The following is a 23,916-nucleotide window of genomic DNA, read 5'->3' as shown; positions in this document are numbered from 1 at the left end:
AGACTGGATCCTGAACCATCTTTCGAGTCCGCAAACGGATCGAAATATCTCCCTTCGCTACCTAAACCCCAGATATACCAATTGAAGCAGAGAACAAAAAACAAACCAATAAGCGTGGCTAAAGAAAAGAATTTGAACGACGTAGGTCGATTTGCGAGTAACATGGTGGCTGGCTACCGCCTGACAGGTATCGTCAACATTGATATTTAGCAAGGTGCAAAGGCTTTGCAAACAAAGACAGTGTAACACAAGTAGAATAAGCGTGCAGATATACGCCATCAAAATGCTGGGCTGATCTGACCATCATACGGGAACCTGCGTCGAAACTTCTCAACAGCCATCTCTGCCCGCCAACCAGCCCAGTCCTGCGAACCCCTGAAAGCAGAACACGAGGTCCCATCGAATAGCAAAACTCGTGTTGGGGAACCTTGGCATGGCATCTAAACACCGACAAGAATTCTTGTCAGCTTTCCGCAAAGGTCATGATCAGATTGGAGCATTTCTCATAGGGTACAAATGTACGGGGCGATTTCCCAAGTTTCAACTTCTTGGGGCCCATGGCGCCACGCGGTATGCTTATTTTTACTCCTCTGTTCCGTGATCTCGTGTTTGACAAAGGAGGGTACCATCGAGACCTGAGGCACCGATATACGCAGCTGTCCAGCTCTAATTGGATGGTCGAGGTACGGCGCGGATGTAGCAGATTTTAATTCTTACTCAATCCCGTATCCTGCAAAGAATTGTAGATACGGCCAAATTATGCCGTTGCTCATCAAGTTCAAGAAGTTTTTTAAAACAAAACCAAATTGTCGTGTCTGATCAGCCTGGAGAAAGTTTACGAGCTGAGAAGATGTTCTTGCTGACAAGTGGCTTGTCAAAATTTCCCTTTTTGGACAGAGACATCATGTGATCGGAGCCACACATGCCACTATCAATCCACCCTTTCTTGTCTGCTCATTATCTTCTGATGTTCTTCGACGTGTCATGTATTCATTGTGACGCTGATGATGCAAGAAGCTGAGTCTGTTTGGGCTGTTGTTGGAAGAGACAAATACCTGTATCCTCCTGATCTTGTGGTAGCATGGCATTGATCTGATCCTACAGAGCACTACGAAGCGGATGTTTGCTGATCGAGCTTCGATACTCTGGGTAGCATATACTGGAACTCGTTCCTGCTGATTCAATCGAAGTAGTTGCAAGAATTGAAGGAGCGTTTGACTTGGGCACTACCCAATTCACCAGCATCGTGATCATAGTCAAACATAGAGCATCACATATATTCCACTAAACCAACTACGAAAGTCCACAACTAAGCCGGGTTCCTCCTCCCCTTCCTCATCGGCGGGAACATAAACCCCGGATGTGCAACCGTAAACGCAATGGAAGCCATCGCAACCATCGCGCCATCCAACCCCAAAAACACCGGCTCGTCCCTCATCCTCGGGTTGCCCCATCCTCCCGCCATCTCAGGAATGCGGTATATACACCTAACAAGAATCGTAAAGAACGCGAACCCAATCGCGCAACAAAAGATCCTGAATCTCAAGGGACTCTTTGTATGCACATCATTCGGCAGCGTCGTAGCATCCAGACTCGCCGTTCCTTCCAATTCGGCTTTGTGCTCTGTTCTCGCCTTCCTTCTTGCGAGGAAGAAATCTAGGACTAGAAGTCCGCAGACAGACATGGTGACGCTTTGCAGAGCAATTCCTGCAATGATCAATGCATCGCCCGCCGATAAGAGGCTCTTGTTCGTGCTATTCTTCGCGCTGGCAGCAACACCACCTCCAATGGCCTGCACGATGATGCTTCCAAGGTCGCTTCCGATGAAGATCCACGGATACCACTTCGCTTTCAAATGACTGTATTCCGGGCCACAATAGATCACCATATGCTTCAACGTCAAATAGATACCCGCAGCCAGAAAACTAGGCGCGAGAACCAAACAACAGATCTGCGCCTCGAACCCAGCGTTCGACCATGGATTCTGGTGCATGATCAATCGTCCTATATACCCTGCCATTTCTCCAAATACACCGAGGCCAACGGCTAGCATGAAGGTCCATGTTTTCGTCCATGTTCCGATTATGAGTTGCGCGATGAGGAGGAAGGCGAAGAGAGCTGCGAAGAAGGCATTCGCACCCAAATTAGGGTAGTAGCCATAGAGGGTTTCGTTGACGGGGCACTCTGGGGTCACCGAGGTGCAGAGGTCGTAGTGGGATTTGGTCATCGTGAAGGTGGGATGTTGAAGATTATGGCGCAAGCCTTGATCCGGATCACGCAGTTCTGTTTGTCTGAGACAATGAAAGGGATTGCGGTTCGGCGCGTCGTGTTCTAAGTCTGTAGGATCAAGGTCGCCATGAGTAAGTTCACAAGTACTGTAGACCTTGAGAATAAATCCTGTGCGAAAATGGACAACGAAGAAGATAAAGAGGGGAACGAAGAATAAACATCGTGGACACTTAATCAATGACAAGTGCTACTTGACGCCACTATTCCGATAAGACAGCGGCAGCACATTTCCACGTGTGAAAATATTCAAGTAGCTTCCAATCCGGGGATAGGGTCCACTGTGGCAGCCACTCACAGGCGCATACATACGTCGTAATTCGGATAGACAAACGGCCGAACATTAGCGACGGTTGTGGAGTCATTTTCGGGAAGCAATTCCGGGTCCAGATTCATAGGCTCGAAGCGAGGTGTGTTCTGTAAGCGACGCGACATCGAATTTCATTTGTTTGACTTGTCTGAAGTTCTCGACTTGGCAGAGACGTAGACGAAGCCATTGACAAATGTTCTCACCGAATTGAGAATACTGCTCGCAACTCATTGCAAAGATTCTCCCTCCGTGTCGTCGAAATCATTCAGTGGAGAATGAAGCGAGATTCGTTCTTGAAAATATATAGGTGAATGAGGTTTGAATGACGATGTGAATCACAGAAGATGGAAAGGATGACTGGTTCACGTTACCAACGTAGACGGAGTTGACGAGAATACCTAGAAAGGACCTGAACCTGGAACGAAATCCGGCAACCCGACCTGATCTGCATCTACCAAATGGTGTCCCAGATCGAGACCGAGAAAGATCACTTGTTACTGGTTTCCGAAGAGGGGCGCGACGGTTCTGCTCCTCCTCCTCCTCCTCCTACTCCTCCTCAAAATCCACATAATCATCTTCCGGTTGACCTGAAACATCCGCTGGTGGAGTCACAACACGATCCACGCGATCTAGCAGGAGAGCTAATGGCCATCTTGCAAAACCGAAGCAGCGCTTTGACCTGGGAACAACGCTCAGTCTTGAACGACTACCACTCGTTGAAAGGGGAGTGCCTGAGACTCAGGAACCCTGATCTCGAACTTGATGACCAGGCGCTGGTCTACGCATATCTCATCAACGTGCTGATATTCCAAAAGTTGCTCACCGGGCGTGCGACTTTTGTATTCAAATCCGCCTGCAATTTCCAACATCCTTCGAATACCACGGTCGAACATGGTTATGCCACCATAACACTTTGGTCGCAAGAATATTTCCCGAAACCCGAGATCTGCCTTTCGAAATATGTGCAACTCATACTCATTGAAATGAGAAATGCGTTTATGATGATATATGGATGTTCGAGATGCTATCAAGAGGAGCCGAATTACTTCGATGAAGCTGTATATGGCTCTTCTCAAATGGACATGTATTATGCGATTCTGGAGGCAGCGAAGGATCCGGAGTTTCTGGACCTGGAGTTTTAGATGGACGAAGTGGTGCTTTTGCGATGGATTCGGCTGGGTGAGGAGTGTCAGACAGGCGTTGCATTGAAAAAAGTTGCTCTCAATCAAGATAAATGGTCTCTCTTCCAATCGCAGGCGTTATGTATTTTGTCGGAGCCGGTAGTGTTAGATTCTCCCATTTGTGATTCTTGTAGAACTCCACCACGTCTGGATCTACTTCTAGTTGTTCTCGTGAGGTTCTAGTGACGATAAGTCCTTCAAGTGAAGTGCCTCTTGAAAGCGCCACATACAACTGACCGCGTTCAAATATATCTTTGGAAGAGACTTCAACGAAGTCCAATGTCATGCCCTGACTTTTGTGGATCGACAGAGCCCAAGCTAGAGCTAATGGCACCTGAGTCCGAGATGCAAGGTATCGAGCTTCATTGGTGCCATACATGCTCGTTGAGGTGATTGCAGTGATAGCCCTCGTGGTTCCGTTCGCAAAGCGTACGACAGGCTCGAGCAGGACCTCTTCTGGTGGCTTCACGTTTTGCTCTTGGAAGTACGAGAACTGTTCTTGGTCGAAGATTGATCGCCTATTCGCCTTCTTCTCCTTGGCTGATTCCAGTTTGTGAGGCTCGAAGCCAATGACCTCCCCTTGAGACCCATTGACTAGTCCGTCACCCAGGTTGCTCAAAAGGACAATCTTTGCACCGACTTTCAGGACTAGCGTGTCTGAAAGCCTATTCTGTTTCAAAGGCTGTTCGGTTTCCCATGGTAGATGAGCTGAAATCCGCTCACTGTTCAGCCAACGGTAAGAATCAAAACAGGTCCATACTCTGGCTGGGGACTTTATGAGACCTAATTCCCTTGAGTTGACCTCATCGACATGTCTTCTCAACGACATAAGTCTCACGGCTCTGATACCGGCAGGCAGAACCTTATCTTTTTCGAGGTCATTCCATTCGTCGTCATCAAGCGAGATCCCATCTCGAATCTTATTCAAGATGTTTTGAAAACGGCCATCCTTCTGTCGATGTATTTGCTCAAGTTTTACCAACCTCAGACCAAGCTTGCTCCAAACAGGTGCTTTGAAAGCCCATTTGTCTGAGTCTGTGAACGTGTATTCGTCGTCCTCGCTCGTGCATATGTCGCAGGTAGAGATGGGAGGCTTCGACATGAACCTGCCACAGCGAAGGCAGAACTGAAATGGTTTCACCGGAGGAAGTTGATGGAAGTCGCCAAGAAATATTACTCGAAGGCCACCAAACGGAGCTGCTTTCTTTGTGATCGCCTGCAAAACGAGGTTCATCCGTTCTAAGAATTGATTCTCGACCATAGAGATCTCATCGACTATCAGGACTTGTAACGGCCTGTCTGACGATTTGATGGCGTCGTACACATACTTCTTGATGTTTCCTTGCAATTCGAAGATAGGCTTGCTTAAAGAGTCGGGTTTCCATCCCATAAAAGAATACGTCGTTTTCCCACCAAGAGGAAGTGCCGCAATTCCAGTTGGCGCAACAACTTGATATTTGACTCGATTTGTGTCAAATCGTTTGAGAATCTCCTTCAAAGTAACTGTTTTACCACTTCCAGCGGCACCAGTCAAAAATATATTTTCGCCTCTCAATGCCATGTTGACAACAGCTTGCTGTTCAGGTGTGAGGATGATGGGATCCGCATCGTGGAGCACAATTTCGTCTGTGTCGATTGAAGTTGGACTGGAGCGTACTCTCTTTGTAGGTCGTTTTGTGTTAGATTCATCGTCGTCGGAGAGTGTGAGATCAATGACTGCTGAAGGTCTCTTGGGGCTGTCGTCTCGAGGCTTTCCTGGGTTCTGTGAGCATGGTAGGCTTTGTGAGCACAATAACAATTAGGACCTACCCTGAGGCTTGTTAAGCCCTACCACTTGGAGATGTCTTCCCTTTCTTCCGGCTGTTTCCGAAGGTACCTCCGTTTGTACAACAGAAGTCCAATTTTTCCATGCGGACTCAGCCTCATGTTGTGTCTCGTATCCTTGGAAGCTAGCTTTTGAGAATCCCTTTACTTGAGCTTCGCATTCGGCCCATGAAGGAAAGATGCCGGTCTTTCTGCCGCGGAAGACAACATAGGCTACCTTTTTGGGCTTCTTCGCCATGGTTTGCAAGTGCTACAATCTTTCTGTGTGATCAATGGAAAATAGCAAGATATCTGGTATCCAAAAGCGCAACTTGAAGAAAATTTAAGCTCGATTGCTTAATGGTACGTCGCAGACTTGTCCTGGAAGACGCGACGAGACGCGCACGGTCGAAAGCTTTAGCAGGGATGCGCCAGTCGGGATCTTTCTGATCGCGTTTTTGAGAGTTTGGAGCTCAAGAAAATAATATCTGCGTCCTACCTTTGTTTTTGAATGATTGAGTATTGATTGAGTGCGACTTCAATTACAATTGGAGGGAGAGCTTCGCGCAGAAGTGACCAAAACAGTACGCGCTCCACGTGACCTGCAGCGACGCTAAATAATCCCTGCAAAAATTATCTGCATCAACATTTTTTCTGGTCAACATCTGTGTAAGAATCGATCCTATCCACAAATGCAACATGGCCAAAAGAAAGCGTAATACCAATGGCGAGCCCGTATTTACGAATGCTCCTATACCGGCAAAGAAAGTGAAAGCAGCAACGTCGACATCAAATGGCCCCATCACAATCCAGATTGTAGCGGGGTCCTACGATCGAGTCCTTCACGGCATTACAGCGACCATATCCTCAAAGGACGAGGTCCAATTCGCAGATACATTCCTATTCAACGCACATGCCTCCGCGATACGATGCTTAGCAATCTCTCCAGCTTCTGCGCCTGCACCAAAACAGACACAGAAGGTCATTCTCGCAAGCGGAAGCACTGACGAGCGAATAAACCTCTACCACCTCTCCGCAAATGCGCCCTCGAAGATCACCGTCCCTGTAATACCGTCTCTCACATCGAAAGCCGTGGTCGAGAACCCACAGAATCGAGAGCTTGGGTCGCTGCTTCATCATGCAAGCTCTGTCACCGCATTATATTTTCCAAACAGAAGCAAGCTTCTGAGCTCAGCAGAAGACAACACAATCGCGGTTACGCGGACTAGGGATTGGAGTCTGCTGTCAACTATAAAAGCTCCAAATCCGAAACCAGTTGGCAGACCAAGTGGAGATACTGCACCAATGGGAACCGCACCAAATGGAGTCAATGATTTCGCTGTGCATCCCAGCATGAAGCTCATGATATCGGTTGGGAAGGGAGAGAAATCTATGAGATTATGGAATCTGGTTACTGGGAAGAAGGCTGGTGTGCTGAACTTCGACCGTGGTATATTAACAGAGGTTGGTGAAGACCGACACAGTAGTGGCGAAGGAAGGAAAGTGGCTTGGGGCTCGACGGACACTGGGGATGAATTCTGCGTTGGCTTTGAGAGAGGTGTCTTGGTGTTTGGTATGGACAGCAAGCCGAAATGCAAAGTTGTTCCAGAGCCGAGGACAAAGATACAGGAGTTATGTTATGTTCAGGTTGAAGAAGAGGACGACGTGCAGCTTATGGCTCTATCGACGGAAGACGGCCGAATTCTATTCTATTCCACCAAGCAGAAGGATTTGGTTGAGGGAAAGGAAGTGGAAGGAAAAGACACGCCTCTACCATCTGCGAAATTGATTGCACAGCTTGGCGGGAAGGATATTGGACTATCTGGGAGAATCAAGGACTTCTCTGTTTTGACAATAGAAGAAGGTTCCACGAAAGATTTCATTGTGGTTGCCGCAGGTAGCGATGGTGCTCTCCGATTGTGGAGGATATCTGCTTCCAAAGACTTGGCATCGCATGACGAAAAGGTCAAGCAAATTGGGAAGCTGCTTGGGACATGCGAGACTGGTAATCGGATCACGTGCCTCAAAGCATTCGTGATGCTACCGAAGATAGAAGGAGCAGAGGATGATGATATTGGAGACCTCGAGGGGTTGGAGCAAGGTGAGGATGGAGAAGAGAGTAATGAGTCCGACAGCGAATGATGATACCCATTATTGTCGAGTGCTTTCGACGCCAACAACTTTCCTAGACTCTCTTCGGCTTATGGTTGCGCGACTGCAAAATCGAATCAGAGTGGTGAAATGATCTCAAGTTTTCTTGAATAACCAACGACTACTATTAGATGAGAGTTTCATTGCTTCGCTCCTCGGAACTGGATCTTTTCCATATGCTATTGATTTATCACAGTGGAAGGTTCCAAGGCAAAATCTAATGCGGAGTTGACTGTTTTTCTTCCATCTGCCTCTTTCCATTTATGACTTTTCATGCGATTGACTGTACGCTGCTTGTCGACGTTTACATATGTATTTATGTGATGCCCAAGTAAAAAAATCGACCATCGCAAAGTACCCGGGGATAGATGGGAAAGGCTACTCAGGGCGAGAGTGTGTTCTAAGAGCAGGGTGGACGGATTCCAAAACTTGGGGAGACACTTTAGGCCAGCTTATCAATCGCATATTCCGCTTTGTGGGATCCTTTTTCGGTGCTAAACAACACGGCCTGATTCTCCATAGGTTTACTTTGCAACTCTAGGGCTTACGGTACGGTAATAGGACAAAGACCAGGGGTTCCCAAAACCCAACATTGATGGCTTATCAATGGTAGAATGTCCCGTTCTGTCACGGATGCACCGTACCACAAGCCTTTTTGATTCCTTTTGTCACACATGTATCTGCTCGGCCCTTCTTCCACGATCAATTCTGCTCTTTCCACTGGCAGCGTAAGATTCTACCATTGCATCCCTTGAATTGGTCTCCATCAACACGCTTGTTCAGATTCCACGAGTGTGAAAGGTTAGGATGCATGGGTCATACACCCTATACTTCCAACTGTGGAGACTGTTTGCACTATTGGCGGGAAGGATCAATTTAATTGCATACACTAGTTCTGTGTTTGAGGGGCGCTCTTTAGTTAACGCTGTCCTACTTATCCTACCTAGTCCCGTACATCATATGCTGTAATCCTTTTGACTCTGTGTGCGCGTAACCTACATTTGGAAAGAAGGAAGGCATTCGCACCAAAAAAAAAAGATAACTCAGAATACAACGTTACTCACAGATAAAGAGAGGAAGGATCTGAGTTACGATATTCGGTGATGAACAAGAGCTTTGAACTCAGACCAGGAGAGTATAAAATGACAAGGAAGTCCTCAAGTTTTTCTCTAACAAAGCATTCAATCAGAGTTCACAGAAGTTGAATCCATTTGGAAATCTCAAAATGTTCTCCGGAAACCAAATCTTTCAACTCGCGACTCTCGCCGTCACGATCGAATCAGCAGTAGCCATGTAAGTCCCCTTCTCTGAAACTGTGTCTAAAGGCTAATATCAAACAGCACCGGAATCGGCTGCTGGACTGACAACGCAAACCGTGCCCTGCAAGCAAATTCGCTAACATCCGGCGATATGACGACGGAACTATGTGCCAGCTTCTGCAACGACTACCCTATTTTTGGGACTGAAGATGGTGAGATCCTCCTGAATCCTTTGAAACGCGCTTAAACTGACGTCTTTCGTCAGCGAATCAGTGCTTTTGTGGGTCTCAGCTCTCGACTGGAGCGATCTTTCAGGATCCTTCTTGGGTTGGGTGTACGTTGGCTTGTGCTGGGAATAAGAATGAAGTCTGTGGTGGACCGTGGGCATTGAATCTTTATATTCATTAATGGACAGCAATAGTGTTCACCTGTTGTTGGAAGAAACAAGCTAGAAGTGGATGCGAGGTTCCTTTCGTGCTTTTGCTCCTTGTCAAATACAATTGGTATTCAGAGATTTCTTAAACGGAGTTTGCGTGTTGCTTGCAGTGTCATATGTTTAGCCATTTCTTGAGTCACTTTTAGAAGCGTAGTGATGCTTTGAATGTTCGGTCTTCATATCCGCATTATTCATGAAAGCTGGAATGCATCTATGCCACATCCTACCTATGCGGCGGCATGCAACCTCCTAGTCCTTCCTCACATGTTATTATTACATGATATTATACAGCACACTACAAATGCAACTCAGCGCTCTGTATTCCGAGATCTATTCCGATATCTAGTCCGAGATCTCACACATCCAAGCCAGTTTCCAAGCCAGCTACTTATAAAGCGCAAAAGTTTCACTGTTCCATTCCAACAAGAACGGGGCTCATGACGGCGATTAGAACGCCCATCAGATGTGACTGGCGCCGGTGAAGAACCCAAAACATCATCGCCGCGTGGGAGAAGTATCGACCTCTCTGTCGAAGCTGTTTCAGGGCCCCCGCCAATTTGCTCTATCCGTGTTTCCGTGCTCCCATGAGTGGTCCGCTCTGCTGATTGGGTTGGAGCCGCCGGCAAATACAGATCTGATATGAAGACATCTCTGTCGAGCGGCCCTGGAGATGCCGTAAGATAATCGAAATCTTGTGATTGGGGAGATATCTGTAGAAAAGATCCGGGGCTTGATAGGAGTGGCGCGTCTTCGTCTAATTCTTCGTATTCATGGGAGTCGCCTTGGAGTCCAACCATCTCTTCATTGTACTCTTCATCCATTTCTTCCTCCGTACCTTCAGATCTATCGACATTCTCATTGTCGTCCTCAATCTGTTTCTGGAGATTGATTTTCATGGGCGCACCGTCTCGTCTTGCTATTTGGTCTGCTAGGACATTCCCGATATTATCATAAGCATGGTTCTGCTCAGGTTCTCCTGACAACCCACTGTCAGCCATCCATGTTGAATATGGAGGAGGCATAGCATTTGGCTGGAAGTCAGATCTCTCCACTTTTGGAAGACGAAAAGGAACTGGGTCATTTTGGACACGGACTAGTGCCACAGTCATGGGCGTTGGATTTCCAGTGAAGCAGTACGACTTTCCTTCCGCCATGCATTTGTCGCGAATTTCCCTTAATTTCTGTACAGTCATACCACATGTTTGACGGAAATGAGTGTCGATGACTAGAAGATCCTTTTCTATTACATCGAGAAAGTCGTGGAGTAAGTTGCTACAGTGTTCGAGGGTGCGAAGATAGCGAATCCACTGATGAATTGGTCAGGAATCGTTCGTATATAGCTAGCATTATCTTTTTCAACTTACATCAAGAACGCATGGCTTGATAATAACGCCACGCATACCTTCCTCATGGAGATTGATACACTCAAAAAATTTATCAGCGGGGATTACCTCACTGTCCGCTCGCTTTCTCTCCACAGAAAACCTATCCACACCTTCATATCCAGTCAAATACCATGTGATGAACTCCAGGTAAAGACATCCGAGGGTCCACATATCATAGAGTCTCGATATTCCACGTTTCATATCGTATTCCGGAGCACGATATGTGCCAGTGCAGCCCTCTGGCTTTGCATTCGATCTCGTTTCCCTGCTGTGGAACCTTGTAAAGCCAAAGTCGCAAATAGCTAAGATCCCAAGGGTATCTTCCGAATCATCGAACAAGAGAATATTCTCCGGTTTGATGTCACCATGGATGCCCCAATCGTGATGGTCGCTATTTGGATCTTCGGACCCGGTCCGGTGGATCTTCCTCAGACCTTCTGCAACACCAAGGCATTGTTTGGCAATCCACTGAACACATTCCGGATCTGTGTTGGGGGGCTTGTTGGTAATCCAGTAGTCTCGAAGATTCCCCACGGCCCAGGGAAACAGCAAGTGCCATCGACCTCTTTGACGCCAAGTGGCAAGAAGCTGAACGAGGTGACGGTGGCCAGTGGTTCCCACAGACTTCGCCCAAGCATTTACTTCACCTTTGAAGCCATTTCCTTCATCGTTCTCAGAATTGAGTGATTTTACAGCGAAGTATGGATTTTTGCCGTGGTTATCCTAATAATCAAAAGTTAGCCCTCTGGTGATCGAGCAGGGTTCAAGAAATAGGTCAGGACTAAATACCATATTGAAATCATGATGAGCAGGATGGATTTTGACGCGCCATACGTTTCCATGATGACCTTCTCGACGACGATTCTTTTCTCCATCTTCTATGAAGGGCAGAACAGTATTACGATACAAGTCGTAAAATGGTACAATGTTTTTTTGCCTTAGTTTGAAGAAAGGCGAAAGCATATAAGATTGGTAATCCATGAAGGAATCATACTCTTTGCCCTTCCAGTCTTTCGGGCCTGGCCAGACAGACCCAGGAAGCATAACGCTGAAGAATTCGTATGTATTGGTTCCTGGATTTTTCCGCGAATCCAGGGGCAAGTCTTTGTCGCTGAGCCTAGATTCAGGATCAACGAAATGTGGCACGCTTCGAAGCTCGCCCATGAGGGTCAGAATAGCAAAGATGCTTCTTGAAGATGACTTCAAGTTGTTATCTCTATCATCCTTGTATATGATAGGACCGCAAATCTCCTTCACATAGGCTCCAAGCTCATTTGCTGACAGTTCGTTGTTGAAGGCCTGCAACAACTCCTGATTAACAAAACTCTCATTGACAAGCTCAAATAATTTGTCAAAAGGCAACCATTTCTTGGTTCCAGATTCTTTACTACCACCGTATGGCTGAATAGAAGATCGAAGAAGTGAGTCCAGTGAAAAGCCTGCGCTGGAATGAGCCCCGATACCTTTGAACAGTTCTGCCGTCGTGGGATACACAGAACTGGGTGAGCTGCTATGTATTTGCTGGGCAACCGTATAGCCACGATCTAGTGTCGTATAGATGCTGATCTCATCCTCACCATCATGTGATTCTTGATTGTATGCCGATTCTGGTGTGAGCTTGTCTGGCCGGTTCTTGGCATCCTCAAATCTTTTCCGAGAGTTGGGAGAATAACTTGACTCTGTTCTGTCATCCTGATCTTTAGAGCGCTTATGGTGACTTCTGTGGTTCGGCGATAGATCGCGAGCTGAAAAAGGTAGAGTCCATCCAGCTGGAGCAGGTAACATACGGCGACTTACTCCTGAACCCAAAAGTGGTGGCTGCATCAAGTCAGCGTACGAGCAGCTTGTGCAATCTGGATTGTACCTCCAATCCATTAATTATTAATGCTGGTGGATCAGTATCTCGGACACTTTGCTCATGGTTGTTGTCATCTGGTGGATCCATTTAACTGAGTCGTACGAAGATCTTAGACAGCGAATAGTCTTGTATACAGGTCGATGAAGCCACCGGATGACAATTTGGATATGTCAGGCTGTCAGAATAATGAAATCAAACGACCGACCATGCGGCTGATTCAACCTCCGTGTGAAAATGCCCTCCTAGACACTAAAGAACCTCATTCAAGGGATTGTCCAACCATGGGCTAGCGGCGAGCGGCAAGGCATTTCTGCGCCGAGTTCGTGCCCGGCTGCAGTGAAGGTGCATGGTGGCGTCAATCACTCGCAGCCAAAGCCTCGCCCATTTGTTGCAATGCATATGTATTTTACCGTTTTCAACGCTTTAGCCTTGAGTAACAATTTCGGAAGTCTCTGGAAAGCTTGGCTTGGGAAATTGAGAACACCTAAAGTCTTAAATTCAGCAAAGAGATGGCTTCATAATTGCTTCTGTCATCACTATTTGCACTCCATGAGCGTTTGGGGGGCTGATAATGCAGGATTTTGGAGTTGGTATCTTGAACCGGTGATTCTTGCCGAGCGCTTGTAAAAACAAAAGTGAGCTGAACTATCGGTGACCACTGGCGTTCCTCGTGCCACCACACCTTTTGTCACAGCCATGTCTGACTGATCAGAACCCTGTAGTGGAGGCTCTGCTGGCTGAGACGGGGTGATTGCAATGCCCCCGTGCCCGAATTTCTGCCAATGCTTGCCCCAAATAACACGAGAAGCTGTACAGTAGAAATATTTAGAGTGCCGAGAGCGCCCCGTCTCCGTCTTCGTGGAATCTCTTCAAGAACGCAAGCAAAACTCGATGCAAATATTCGCACCAACTTTCTTGACCTTAGAACAAACCTTATCCAGACAGAGACTTGTGTCCGAAATGAGCGAACATGCTAGCTCGCTAAAACACGGAGATGGACTACACTTCATTCACTCCAAACTAGTCAAAAATCCGTCTCATCTGTCTTCCTTATTGGAATATAAATACGGAAATGGAAATTACGAAGTAGAGGTATACACTCATCCTGCTCCTTGGGGCTTCAAGAGAGAAACCATCTGACCCCGAAAGATGCGCCATAACCTCTATTGTATCAAACTGGCAGGAAATATGGTTGCTCTTGATCCGGTAAGTCTGGATTATCCCATGTTCACAAAATATGTTTGTCTGACCTTTTGAATGCAAGGAAGAGCCTCATATACGAAGCTGGCTGAGCAAAAGGTGACACTGTGAAGCTTATTAGTGATGGTGGGATACAAGGTTATCGATTCGGGTGGCAGAATAAACAAATTGCGCTTTGCGCCATTTCTTTGATGTATGTGGGCAAATCAGCAACTATCTCTTCAATAAAGTGTATGAGAAGTAATGGGGAATATGGAGGTCTCTCTTTTCTGTTCGTCAAAGTAAAAAAAATGAATGCCAGCATGCCTGAGACCCATGTTTCTATGGAGGAAGACTTCGCCTCACTTCCGGGCAAATCGTGTGCATTGACAAACAATGTGTCTTGTTCTGGACATAACTTAGAGCCTGAAACATACTATAGCTGTTGACGGGAAGGGCTTAGATAGGTGCGGTGACATCCAATCTGTTGCACAAGCCTTATCGCGACAAGGCTGCGTGCTGGTGTATGAATAGCCCTTGTCCTGGAGGGCTTTTGAATTATTTTTTGGCATGTTGAACTCCTGCTCTATAAACTATATAATTCGAAAACTCAACCATAGACCATGGCAGACATACCAAGCATCCAAATTGAGGATGGAACTGTATTCAGAACTGTTCCAACCGATTTGACACATTCCATGAATGTTAAGTCACAGCCACCCGCACCTTGGACCGACGAATCGCTACCTGATATTGAACCTATCTCAAGAAATGAAAAGAATATTGTCCAAGCGATTGAGACACGACTCAGAGACTATGCTGTTCATCATCCCGGTGACACGACAAAGAAATTCTGGCCTCGAGCCCTTTTCGATCACCTTTTGGACAGGACAACTATTGAGCTTATTGTGGAGGCTCTTCTGGATAGAAGTAAACTTGCGATAGCGAAAGGGACTTCGGTTGAGGATGCAAAAAGACATTGGATTAACCGAATATGGGGTTGTAGACCGGAAGAGAAAGGTTCTCGTCGCTTGCTTGCTCTGCTAATCTTAGTTGGGAAGGAAGACTCTGTTCAAAGTTTCCTGGATTTGGACTTTGATGATGATAGTATCCCTTTGAATGAGAGCAAGTATGATTTCGGCAGTTGGAGAAAAGTCGAACTTGATGGACTTGAGTCGTACCAGAGAGGGATGAAAGTTCCATTTCTTTCTACGTCAACAATCGTTGGTAAGGTATTTCGGGTTACCTTGGAAGAGAACGACATTGAACCATGGTATCGAACCTCCGACCTCCTCCAGCGGTCTTCGTTGTCCCAGAACGCCGGATCAATATCATCCACCGCCATGCAGCTACAAGCAATGACACTTGGAGCTGGTGGCTATGGAGAGGTCTACAAGATCTTCATGCACCCATGGCAGCACAATTTTCAAGAGGTACTGAGATCTGTAAGTTTTTCCGTAGCAATCTAAGGGATGATGTCTGGGTTTGAAGACGTGCTACTCACTAATCGTCTGATTCAGCTCTCCGCCCATCAAAACCATTTTGCTCTCAAACGTCTCTATACAACAAACAAGAGTACCTTCGAAAGGGAGACGGATATGCTGCAGAGATTCAGTGGTCACCCAAACATAGTCACCCTACTAGCAGCTATCACTTGCAAAAAGATACTCGGCAGGGAAGAATATCATCTCCTTTTCCCTTGGGCCGAGGGAGACTTGTTAGCCTATTGGAAAGAAGAAGCGAAACCAAGAAGGACCCATGAAAACACCAAGTGGATCTCTGCGCAGGTCTGTGCAATCGTGGAGGCGGTACGCTTTATTCACGAGCCCGGTCCAACCATGCGGACCGATGATGGCAAGAACCTATACGGAAGACATGGAGATATCAAGCCAGAGAATGTGCTATTGTTCAAGCCTAATGGCGTGAAAGTTCTGGTAATCTCAGACTTGGGGTTATCTGCTGTTCACCGAGAAGAAAGCAGATCGAATGTTCCTGGCTTTGACATCCCACGGACACCCAACTATCGGCCACCAGAGTGCGATATGGCTGGTCGAGATGGTCATATCTCCCGCTCGTTTGATATCTGGACTCTTGGTTGTCTGTTCTTGGAATTTGTGGTATGGTCTCTGGACGGCTGGGGAGGGAGACAGGAATTCCGGAACGACCGCTGTTCGCCATATATCAATAGCTATAGGACCGATATCTTTTTTGATATCATGGTTGTGTCCGGAGAAACGAGCAAATATGCGTTCAAGATCAAACACCAAGTCGAGCAAGTAAGTCTAACTTTCCCTTCACTAATACTTGTTCTAACGTTTTTTACAGCATATAAAGTATCTTCACGGACATCCAGACTGTACTCAGTACTTACATGATATCTTGAACATTATCCAAACTCGCATGCTGATCGTTGAGTCCGATGAGCCCCGCATCAAAAGAATAAGAGCACCGGAACTTCTCCAAGAGATGAAAGCACTCCAGGAACGATGCAGAGATAGAGCATACTGCTTAACGAAATGCCCCCAGGAAAGTACACACACGCCACATCTTCCAGTCCTGGCTGCTCTCAACAGGATGGCATTGGAGTTGATTGACGATAATCGTATGGATATCTGCTTGGAGAAATACAGCGGCAAAACTCGGTCTGCTAATCTACGAGCGCGGTCACCTTGAGAGACTTCACGACAATAACTTGTTCCTTGGTTTGATCTCTAGTTACTTCTCCATGATGTTTTCGAACAGATTCTGTCTGCGTATTGGCTAGTGAAAAAGAAATTGAAAGTAGCATTCTCTTGGCTATAGCATAGCAATTTTGTGTCCAAATAACCTGATATATGGCCCTCTGCGTACCCCCCAACTGGAATGTTCGGTATTGTGAAGAATCGACCTCGACATATGAGGTATTCCATCTGCGACTCGCTCTTTCCAGCCACCGACCAATCGATGCCTTATGGGATGCTCACATCTCTTAGTCATCATCTCGAGAGTAGTGTTGTTCGGCAGAAATGGCGTCTTTCACGATTTCGCGCTGTGCCTGCACAGAAGTCAGCACTTAGAAGGTAATCTGCGAAATCAACAATTGATGTTAATACCGCCGTTAATCGAGCTGGAACGGTACAGAAGAACCGGGCCCGTTCAAACTATAATTGTCAGTCAGTTTTCGGTCTCTGCCATTGTTCCAGCAAGGAAGTTGACGATGTTGGCATACCATAATACGGATGTCTCCCTGTGGAAAGATTTTCCTTAGTTCTTTAAGGATAATTCGCTCCTCGGTGTACCGAGCAGGAAAGATTTCGGTAGCCATGAATTTTAGTTTCGGCTCGGCGTGGCGCTTTCAGGATATTGATGAAGAATTATTTACGAAACGTTTCGATGGTCTGCCTCTATTTTGCTCAATGCACACCTATCCATGACTGAACGGATGGCAACTAATAAGATCGAGGAGCATATTGTGGAGCGTGGCAACACGAGGCAAATTTCTCTTGGAGAGAAATTGTTGTCATCGGAGACAACGCACGCCAGTGAGACACGAGCACCAATGAAATGTGAGTATATGCGAGGCGGCATTCAAGGCACATGTAATCACCCGCCCTTCGGGCGAGTTTGAAAATTTCATTGCGCAGTGGTACCAAGCACAAACCTAAGCTCAGCCACATTGGGCGGCTGGCTCAGCCTCTCAAGCACCTGATTGAATTTGCAAGTTATCTCCATGTCTTCGAACTCCTGTTTCAACAAAAACCAAACCGCTGCTATTATTCTTGTAATCCGGAAACAATGGACTGGCCCTCTCCAAATGCAGGACTGAGTGACAGCGATCTGTCCAGAGTGTTTCAGTATGTGCCGCAAGAAACGACTGTTGTCAGGCGGCTATCAGCGGATCCTGTAACTTTATTCCCTTGCCTAGCTTTCCCTTTCGGCTTTACTAAGCGTGAAATAGAAGCTATTACTATGGTCGCATGAGAATGCAAAGGACTGGGATGACTGGCTTGAACAAGTATGTGAGAGCACCGTTATCGTCTGAGTACAAAGGCTTACTATTCACGCCTCAGAGTTCACCCTCGATACAAGATTCTTCTGGCCTTGTTCTTATGTACGAATACATCATATAATAGTCTTAAGGGCCATACTAATACCATCTCAGTTTCGCACGGAAAGGGGGCGAGACTAAGGGCTCGATTCAAGAGATTTTGGATGGAGCAGCGAGCTTTGGCTCGTCTCGAGCTAATAGCGAGTTCAAGAGTAGCTTTAGTGAGAAGAACCGCTCGTATAGCTGGCCCAAGAGCAGCGAGAGGATCACTACTGGCCCAGCAACGGTCGGTAGAAGATTGTCCATCGGCGCTCGAAATGTTCAAGGAGGATCTCACGACGTCCGGCAACTACCTTTTGAAAAAGAGACATTTCGGAAGATTTGCAAGAAGTTCTTCGTACATTCCTCGATATCTCGGGTGATAAGCCGAGCAGATGTCCCTATTTTCTCACGGGCTCAAGTCAAGATGGGCCCAGTTGACTCAGAAGGTCGTAGCCAGCCGGCGTATGGTATATACAAAATCGATTCATTGCCTGTTATTTTACGCGTTACCACAATGCTGACTTTTTTTTACCTAAGTCTATAATTGCAGATCAGCAAACACTTGGAAGAACGACCTCGCATTGACAGTTACTTACTTTCCCCGCAGGAGGCTAGTATTTGGCATCTTGTTCGGATGTACAGCTGCTGTTGAAAGACAAGTCTTGAACAGAATTGCCAGTAACGAAGAACACGCATTTCATCCACTTTTATTATCAGGAATATTCGCTGAACTAGAGCGGACAAGAATGGTAGACATCGTCGAAAAAACAATAGACGAAATCGAAGGGGCTATCTTTGAGCTCGATAGTGGAACCGGCGGTGGCACCAACGCTGAAAAAATGTCAATAGAAGATGCTGAAGACTATCATCCTGGTGGTACTAGATATGTAAGAAGGACTGTTTGGCTGAATACAACCTTTCTTCGTCACCGTCTACAGATCTGGAAGACGCAGCTCAGCAAAATGATCGCTCATGTGGACGAACTTTCTGAAACAGATTTCGGTTCTGATATTGAGCCTTTTGGTGAAAAGTCTGGGGAAGACGAAATTAAGCAACTGCAAACGCAAGTGGAAGATACTTCTTTAAGACGGACTAGTATAATGATCAAAGATCGTCTCCGAGGACTCATTGAGGAGTTCGAGGACAAGATCGAAGATTGCACTATGAGGGTAGATGGGATGACTATCGCTACCCAATGGGTAAGTTCCGGATCTCTCATTTGGGACTATACGCTCAATACTCTACAGTCTCAAGCCGATATCAATGTCGATATTGCAACCGCTGCAGGACAAGATTCAAGTCAAATGAGATCGATCGCGCTCGTGACCATGGTCTTCCTACCTGGTACCTTCTTCGCTGTAAGGAATGATCCGGCTCCTTAATATTCATATTACATCACAAATAGATCGCTAACTTCTTCAGACCCTGTTCTCCATGACTTTTTTCAATTGGAATGCTTCTGGTGATGGTTCGATTGTCGTTTCAAGCTATTTGTGGATATACTTTCTAGTGACCGGTGTCTTCACTGTCGCAACTCTACTCATATGGTGGTGCTTTCTTGGACGCCGGCAGAGATGGGCCCAGTCTTCTAAATCCATAAGGCGTTGCTGTTGAATACTGACAGAATCCGATGAGCTGGGACCTATTGCGTGTCCAAAAATTGTATTGTTGAGATGTATTTTAATTATTTGATAACTCTAATTTATTCAATACGGGAGATTTCCCAGCAGCGCTACCTCTTACTCGTGCGCTGAAGATACCAACATCAGAAGCATGCAATCAATGGTGGTGAGTCCAGATCGAAGGCTTCTTAGGCAGGCACGAGAGAGATCTTGACGCCATTTCTGCTTGAAACGGTCATCTTGATCTCTTCCACGTACTCAGATACATGGTCTCTGTTTTCCACTGCCTTGAACTCCTGCGCCATCCTAACAAGTAAGTAAGTTACCTGCGCGAGGGCCATTGGCTGTGCTGGACACATCCGAATACCTCCACCAAAAGGGAGATATTCCCATCTCGCCTCCCATAATGTTCGCCCCTTAGCCCAGCGTAACGGATTGAATTCCAAGGCATCACCTCCCCAGATCTTTGGATCTCTATGTAAAGCATTGATATCCATCTCGATATATGTACCTTTTGGTACAAAAAGTGGTGACAGCTGGTCTGGGCCACCGCCGACCGGTAAAATTGTGTCTCTCAGTGCTGTACGCGAAAGGCGAGTTGCTGGAATATGCAACCGTAGAGTCTCATTCACAATTGCTTTCGCAACTTTCAAATTCTTGATAAGCTCGAATGTGAGTTTTGAGTCGCCGATTTGTGAGACTTCGGCGCGGAGCTCGTCCCAGACTTTTGGGTGACGGGCTAATTCAAACATGGCATTGCTGAAAGCGTATGCTGCCGTATCTCGAGCGGGAAAGAAAATGTTGATGATTTGTGCTCGCAAGCTGAAAACGTCCTGGGTGTCGAGGACCATCTGGTTGAGAAGAATGTATGGTTTTCTGACCCCTTGAGCTTCCGTGTCTTCTCCCGTTTCCACTATCTTCCGCCGCCGCTCAAGAGCGATCTTTATGTTCTTATCCATAAATCTGTGGACTTTCGTATAGGCTCTCTTCCATGTTGGATCGAAGAAGAACAGGGGTAGAAAGGGTCCCGACACAAGTCGTAGTCCAAGACCAAGTAAGGAGTAGTCGAATGCTTTCATGAACTCAAAAGTCTCGGCAGGTGTTTGCGGGAGAAGAGACTGTATTGATTGTCCAAAGATAAATTCTGAAGAAGTGTCAAGAAACTAATTGTTTGTTAGAAAGACAAAGGAAATGTGTGTTTTGATATGCGCTTACCAACCTCCTCGACAGGTCTTGCAAGTCAAACATACTCCCATCTTTAGGAATCAATTCCAGAAATCGCCCGAGGTGCTTTTCGAAGTGTTCAAGATCTGCAACCTCAGCTCGAGTAAAGGTCGGTCTTACCAGCGCACGAGCACGTTTCCAGGATTCTCCATCGTCGGTGAAAATACCGTTTTCCATGAAAGGTATGGCAATGTCTTGGCGCGAAGGCCCAACGCTCCAATCGTCGAACTTAGTCGTATTAACGGCTTGGATGTTCTTTGAACTCGATGTCTGGATAAAAGATGCCTTAGTGAGGCGTTTCATCGTAAAGGTCGGCCCATACTTCAGCTGGAGCTTCCGATATTCAATAGAGCTCTTGCCTTGAATTGCCTTGATCCCGAAGAGAACGAAAGCATCAAGTCCAAGGAAAGGATCCCAGTTAGGATATCTCTTAGCAGGTTTGCAGCCGTGTTGCTGGGCCGCCCTGTCAGCGCGACGACGGAGTGACTATTGCTTAAGGGCCACAGATACAATGTAAATGGCTATCAAAGTCGCAGCAATTTGGAGATAGTAAGCCATAGTGGTTATCTTCTTCAAATGATCTTATAAGTTGTGAACTTGCCAGAAACAGTGAGTTTGGCAGTTCCGAGGAACTTATCATGTCGCTCTAATGTTGGTTTTTCGGGGTTTCTGGGTGTCAACGTGTTGGTTGGAACATGAAGTCAGCGAAACTTATTCCCACCCTCCGACAATATTCCCATAATTCGACCTTGCAGTGATTTACAGGTTTCTCTCTATCTGCAATGTAAAAAATATTTTGCAATAAAGTTCGGCCAGATCCTGGCATAAGTGACTGAAGACCCTCTACTGTACTGAGGTTCAGGTAAATGAGGCTTCGCTGCGGGGATGTGCTCTTGCATCCGAGATATGCAAAGAATTGCTGACATTCAATATACGGATCAACACGAATACCCTATCATGTCTTCTCAGTCGTATCCACCTGATGCTCCCCGCACATGCAATGGCCTTGCATGGAAATGAAACGCAACTACCATGAAATGTGATCTGAGCATTCTGTTCTGCTTGACTTCGTCATATCAGCGAAATCCGTGCTGATGCTATTCACAGATCCTATATTTCTGTTGCAACACACTCAGATGGATAGGATGTGGTGGATATGGCAACAAAGGCTCCCGCAGCGCAGGTTGATGGAGTACGGTAACGACACAATAGGGAATTCGAGCCTTACCTACTCTCTAGACGACGTTTTTAATTGCGCATGACTTGGACCTAATGTGAAAGTATCGGACGTGATGAGCACGGAATCATATTTGTTGTGTTACAGATACTGATTCATGTAATTCCACTATTCGCATCACCATCTGCTAAACTGCTTGGCTGAGGAATGTCGAGATGTGTGTAGTTTATATAGCATAAAGTTTGAAAGGAAGATCTTGGCAACGAAAGACAGTAGTGTTACTTCTCTGTGACCTGAGAGAAGAAACCCTCCATCCGCTGCACGACTCTCATATCGTGGTTTCATTGATTAAGCCCCCTTTTTCAAGACTCGCTTATCATCTCGGTAACTAGTCTTATTTTTGGTGCTGAAAACTGCGCAATTCCATGACTGTTCATTTCCATTATCTTGTGAGGCAATCATGATGCGTGAAAGTACTACAGTATAAGGCTGATCAGTGCTGTGAGCTGGAGCTCAGGCCACTTCCCCCACGTACCGTTACCCACCAACGGACCCTGAACGCCGCCGACTGCGATTGCAAGGAAATCCTTTCCTGTCTCAAAGCCTTACCGTTCTCCTATCTCCACCAGCACATCACACCATGGCCTCCTCACGAACTCCTCTCCTTGCAGATCCTCATCGCAATTCCCTCGAGTCAAACTACGATCACGAAGACGACGAAGAAACCCCTTTCCTCTACGGCTTCGCGACCACATCCCCTACGCGCCCGTTCGCGACGAGCTTCAAACCAAGCCTCACTCTGCGAGCCCTCGCTCTCGTCCTCGCGATCCCCGCATTCATCATCTTTGTCACACATGGTCCTCTTTATGCGGGTGTAATCGTATTCCTCTCTTTCGCGATTGCACGACAGGTCATTGTACTTGGGTCGCATTTTGGCAGTCAGTTCGTGCTCATAAAGATCGAGGTGGTGCATCCGAGATTGAAGGATGTTTCCGCCAGGGCGCAAGAATCGTGGATCCAGAAGTCTGCGGCTGCCACCATAGATGGGATCATACTTTTGGGGATGTTGATCACTTTGAGCTTGATCGCGCATCAGGTTGATGTCTGTGGTGGGCCTTGCGATTTGCCGCCTTCGACTACTGCTGCTGTGATTTTGGGGTTCATTACTTTGTTAGTATATCTTAAGGACGACAATGCGTAGAAACAGGAAAAATTGCTGACTGTTTATGTGGTCTTTAGTGGTCTGCTACTGTTGTCAGTTCCCGACTTTGGAAACCCGAACCTGCTCGCCCTAGCTATTGCAGTAGAGAAGCCCGTTGGCGGGGTATACAAGTTAGCTACAAGCGTGCTGTTTGGTGAGCCAGAGGAATCGGAAGATGATTCAAACGAATACCATGATCATCGTTACATTGGGAAAAGCCGCCCACAAATGTCTGCAGGATCCGATGTATGAAGGATGTCAACGAACTGTACCCTTGAAGGAGGATACTCAGGCATTACGAAGAGATGAACTCGGTTGTGAGCGTGTTCTTGAGTTTGTTATGGTCTAGTTTCTCGGTTCGTTGATTGCCATATACCCTCGATGCTTCTGAATATAATAGCCGGAATTGGTGTCCTTTGTTTTTTGTACTTTCAATTGCGGATACCATGTAGTTCAATTATATGTCACATTGCGAGCAAATGGGATTTCGTGTTCCCCTAAATTGCAGCTGCTGAAGTTATTGTAGTCTGTTTTAAGGTTCTAAGTAGCAGTTTTGCTTTATTGTCAACCTTCGAATACGATTCAAGAACGTGTGACAAGGAGTATTTGTACGGATCCGCATATTTAATGTCAGCATTTCTTTGCATATCTTAGATGCAAAAGCATTGGATGTCCTCTTTCTTGCTTCACGTGACCCCGCTCGAGATAAGTATGACTCGGGAAGGTGGATCAAGACTGTAATCCTGGGTTTTTCCGCCTGTAGAATTATGAAATG

General features: G+C 46.5%; 10 protein-coding genes across 10 annotated transcripts; 6 read left to right on the top strand and 4 right to left on the bottom strand.

The window, feature by feature from the left end:
• Positions 1 to 1,249: 1,249 nt before the first annotated feature.
• LY89DRAFT_353594 (putative RTA1 domain protein) lies at positions 1,250 to 2,614 on the bottom strand. Its single transcript, XM_018206949.1, has one exon. It carries the CDS (start codon positions 2,225 to 2,227, stop codon positions 1,310 to 1,312), a length of 918 nt encoding a protein of 305 aa, XP_018062210.1. The 5' UTR covers positions 2,228 to 2,614; the 3' UTR covers positions 1,250 to 1,309.
• A 101-nt stretch (positions 2,615 to 2,715) lies between these two features.
• Positions 2,716 to 3,925, top strand: LY89DRAFT_691539 (uncharacterized protein). The gene has a single exon (XM_018216351.1). The coding sequence runs from the start codon at positions 3,055 to 3,057 to the stop codon at positions 3,736 to 3,738; it is 684 nt and encodes a 227-aa protein (XP_018062209.1). The 5' UTR covers positions 2,716 to 3,054; the 3' UTR covers positions 3,739 to 3,925.
• Positions 3,926 to 6,242: 2,317 nt separating this feature from the next.
• LY89DRAFT_691538 (WD40 repeat-like protein) lies at positions 6,243 to 8,148 on the top strand. The gene has a single exon (XM_018216350.1). It carries the CDS (start codon positions 6,280 to 6,282, stop codon positions 7,720 to 7,722), a length of 1,443 nt encoding a protein of 480 aa, XP_018062208.1. The 5' UTR covers positions 6,243 to 6,279; the 3' UTR covers positions 7,723 to 8,148.
• Positions 8,149 to 8,956: 808 nt separating this feature from the next.
• Positions 8,957 to 9,398, top strand: LY89DRAFT_742617 (WSC-domain-containing protein; the record flags this gene model as incomplete). The annotated part of the gene is made up of 3 exons (XM_018220845.1): positions 8,957 to 9,024; positions 9,072 to 9,202; positions 9,256 to 9,398. The coding sequence occupies 3 exons, from the start codon at positions 8,957 to 8,959 to the stop codon at positions 9,396 to 9,398; spliced, it is 342 nt and encodes a 113-aa protein (XP_018062207.1).
• A 198-nt stretch (positions 9,399 to 9,596) lies between these two features.
• Positions 9,597 to 12,830, bottom strand: LY89DRAFT_725579 (kinase-like protein). Its single transcript, XM_018218987.1, has 4 exons — positions 12,780 to 12,830; positions 11,601 to 12,754; positions 10,791 to 11,534; positions 9,597 to 10,733 (listed from the first exon to the last, which is right to left on the bottom strand). The coding sequence occupies exons 2-4, from the start codon at positions 12,684 to 12,686 to the stop codon at positions 9,735 to 9,737; spliced, it is 2,829 nt and encodes a 942-aa protein (XP_018062206.1). The 5' UTR covers positions 12,687 to 12,754; positions 12,780 to 12,830; the 3' UTR covers positions 9,597 to 9,734.
• Positions 12,831 to 14,471: 1,641 nt separating this feature from the next.
• On the top strand, positions 14,472 to 16,521 carry LY89DRAFT_725578 (kinase-like protein; the record flags this gene model as incomplete). The annotated part of the gene is made up of 3 exons (XM_018218986.1): positions 14,472 to 15,293; positions 15,369 to 16,124; positions 16,174 to 16,521. The coding sequence occupies 3 exons, from the start codon at positions 14,472 to 14,474 to the stop codon at positions 16,519 to 16,521; spliced, it is 1,926 nt and encodes a 641-aa protein (XP_018062205.1).
• Positions 16,522 to 16,539: 18 nt separating this feature from the next.
• On the bottom strand, positions 16,540 to 17,305 carry LY89DRAFT_691535 (uncharacterized protein). Its single transcript, XM_018216349.1, has 3 exons — positions 17,057 to 17,305; positions 16,941 to 16,988; positions 16,540 to 16,882 (listed from the first exon to the last, which is right to left on the bottom strand). The coding sequence occupies exons 1-3, from the start codon at positions 17,150 to 17,152 to the stop codon at positions 16,817 to 16,819; spliced, it is 210 nt and encodes a 69-aa protein (XP_018062204.1). The 5' UTR covers positions 17,153 to 17,305; the 3' UTR covers positions 16,540 to 16,816.
• A 173-nt stretch (positions 17,306 to 17,478) lies between these two features.
• Positions 17,479 to 19,644, top strand: LY89DRAFT_691534 (uncharacterized protein). Its single transcript, XM_018216348.1, has 7 exons — positions 17,479 to 17,730; positions 17,786 to 17,842; positions 17,898 to 17,938; positions 17,990 to 18,384; positions 18,455 to 19,116; positions 19,165 to 19,275; positions 19,340 to 19,644. The coding sequence occupies exons 1-7, from the start codon at positions 17,623 to 17,625 to the stop codon at positions 19,529 to 19,531; spliced, it is 1,566 nt and encodes a 521-aa protein (XP_018062203.1). The 5' UTR covers positions 17,479 to 17,622; the 3' UTR covers positions 19,532 to 19,644.
• Positions 19,641 to 21,321, bottom strand: LY89DRAFT_725576 (cytochrome P450 alkane hydroxylase-like protein; the record flags this gene model as incomplete). The annotated part of the gene is made up of 3 exons (XM_018218985.1): positions 19,641 to 20,702; positions 20,755 to 21,216; positions 21,274 to 21,321. 3 exons carry the CDS (start codon positions 21,319 to 21,321, stop codon positions 19,728 to 19,730), a joined length of 1,485 nt encoding a protein of 494 aa, XP_018062202.1. The 3' UTR covers positions 19,641 to 19,727.
• A 1,259-nt stretch (positions 21,322 to 22,580) lies between these two features.
• On the top strand, positions 22,581 to 23,393 carry LY89DRAFT_677621 (uncharacterized protein; the record flags this gene model as incomplete). The annotated part of the gene is made up of 2 exons (XM_018213691.1): positions 22,581 to 23,110; positions 23,180 to 23,393. The coding sequence occupies 2 exons, from the start codon at positions 22,581 to 22,583 to the stop codon at positions 23,391 to 23,393; spliced, it is 744 nt and encodes a 247-aa protein (XP_018062201.1).
• Between the last annotated feature and the right edge of the window lie 523 nt (positions 23,394 to 23,916).

Source organism: Mollisia scopiformis, assembly GCF_001500285.1.
Source record: "Mollisia scopiformis unplaced genomic scaffold LY89scaffold_35, whole genome shotgun sequence".
Classification (NCBI taxonomy): Eukaryota; Fungi; Ascomycota; class Leotiomycetes; order Helotiales; family Mollisiaceae; genus Mollisia; species Mollisia scopiformis.
The sequence above is the reverse complement of the archived record's forward strand: the minus strand, read 5'-3'. Positions and strand labels throughout refer to the sequence as shown.

What these genes read in the sequence shown, in the direction of transcription:
- LY89DRAFT_353594 (XM_018206949.1), bottom strand. Translation starts at nt 2,227, where the DNA reads ATGACCAAATCCCACTACGACCTCTGCACCTCGGTGACCCCAGAGTGC.
- LY89DRAFT_691539 (XM_018216351.1), top strand. Translation starts at nt 3,055, where the DNA reads ATGGTGTCCCAGATCGAGACCGAGAAAGATCACTTGTTACTGGTTTCC.
- LY89DRAFT_691538 (XM_018216350.1), top strand. Translation starts at nt 6,280, where the DNA reads ATGGCCAAAAGAAAGCGTAATACCAATGGCGAGCCCGTATTTACGAAT.
- LY89DRAFT_725579 (XM_018218987.1), bottom strand. Translation starts at nt 12,686, where the DNA reads ATGGATTGGAGGTACAATCCAGATTGCACAAGCTGCTCGTACGCTGAC. An exon ending in CTCATCATGATTTCAATATG is followed by an intron (nt 11,535 to 11,600) that starts GTATTTAGTCCT and finishes TTTGATTATTAG; the next exon opens with GATAACCACGGCAAAAATCC. An exon ending in TCAAGCCATGCGTTCTTGAT is followed by an intron (nt 10,734 to 10,790) that starts GTAAGTTGAAAA and finishes CCAATTCATCAG; the next exon opens with TGGATTCGCTATCTTCGCAC.
- LY89DRAFT_691535 (XM_018216349.1), bottom strand. Translation starts at nt 17,152, where the DNA reads ATGGCTACCGAAATCTTTCCTGCTCGGTACACCGAGGAGCGAATTATC. An exon ending in AGGGAGACATCCGTATTATG is followed by an intron (nt 16,989 to 17,056) that starts GTATGCCAACAT and finishes TGACAATTATAG; the next exon opens with TTTGAACGGGCCCGGTTCTT. An exon ending in TTCCAGCTCGATTAACGGCG is followed by an intron (nt 16,883 to 16,940) that starts GTATTAACATCA and finishes ACTTCTGTGCAG; the next exon opens with GCACAGCGCGAAATCGTGAA.
- LY89DRAFT_691534 (XM_018216348.1), top strand. Translation starts at nt 17,623, where the DNA reads ATGGACTGGCCCTCTCCAAATGCAGGACTGAGTGACAGCGATCTGTCC. An exon ending in GGCGGCTATCAGCGGATCCT is followed by an intron (nt 17,731 to 17,785) that starts GTAACTTTATTC and finishes AGCGTGAAATAG; the next exon opens with AAGCTATTACTATGGTCGCA. An exon ending in GGGATGACTGGCTTGAACAA is followed by an intron (nt 17,843 to 17,897) that starts GTATGTGAGAGC and finishes TTCACGCCTCAG; the next exon opens with AGTTCACCCTCGATACAAGA.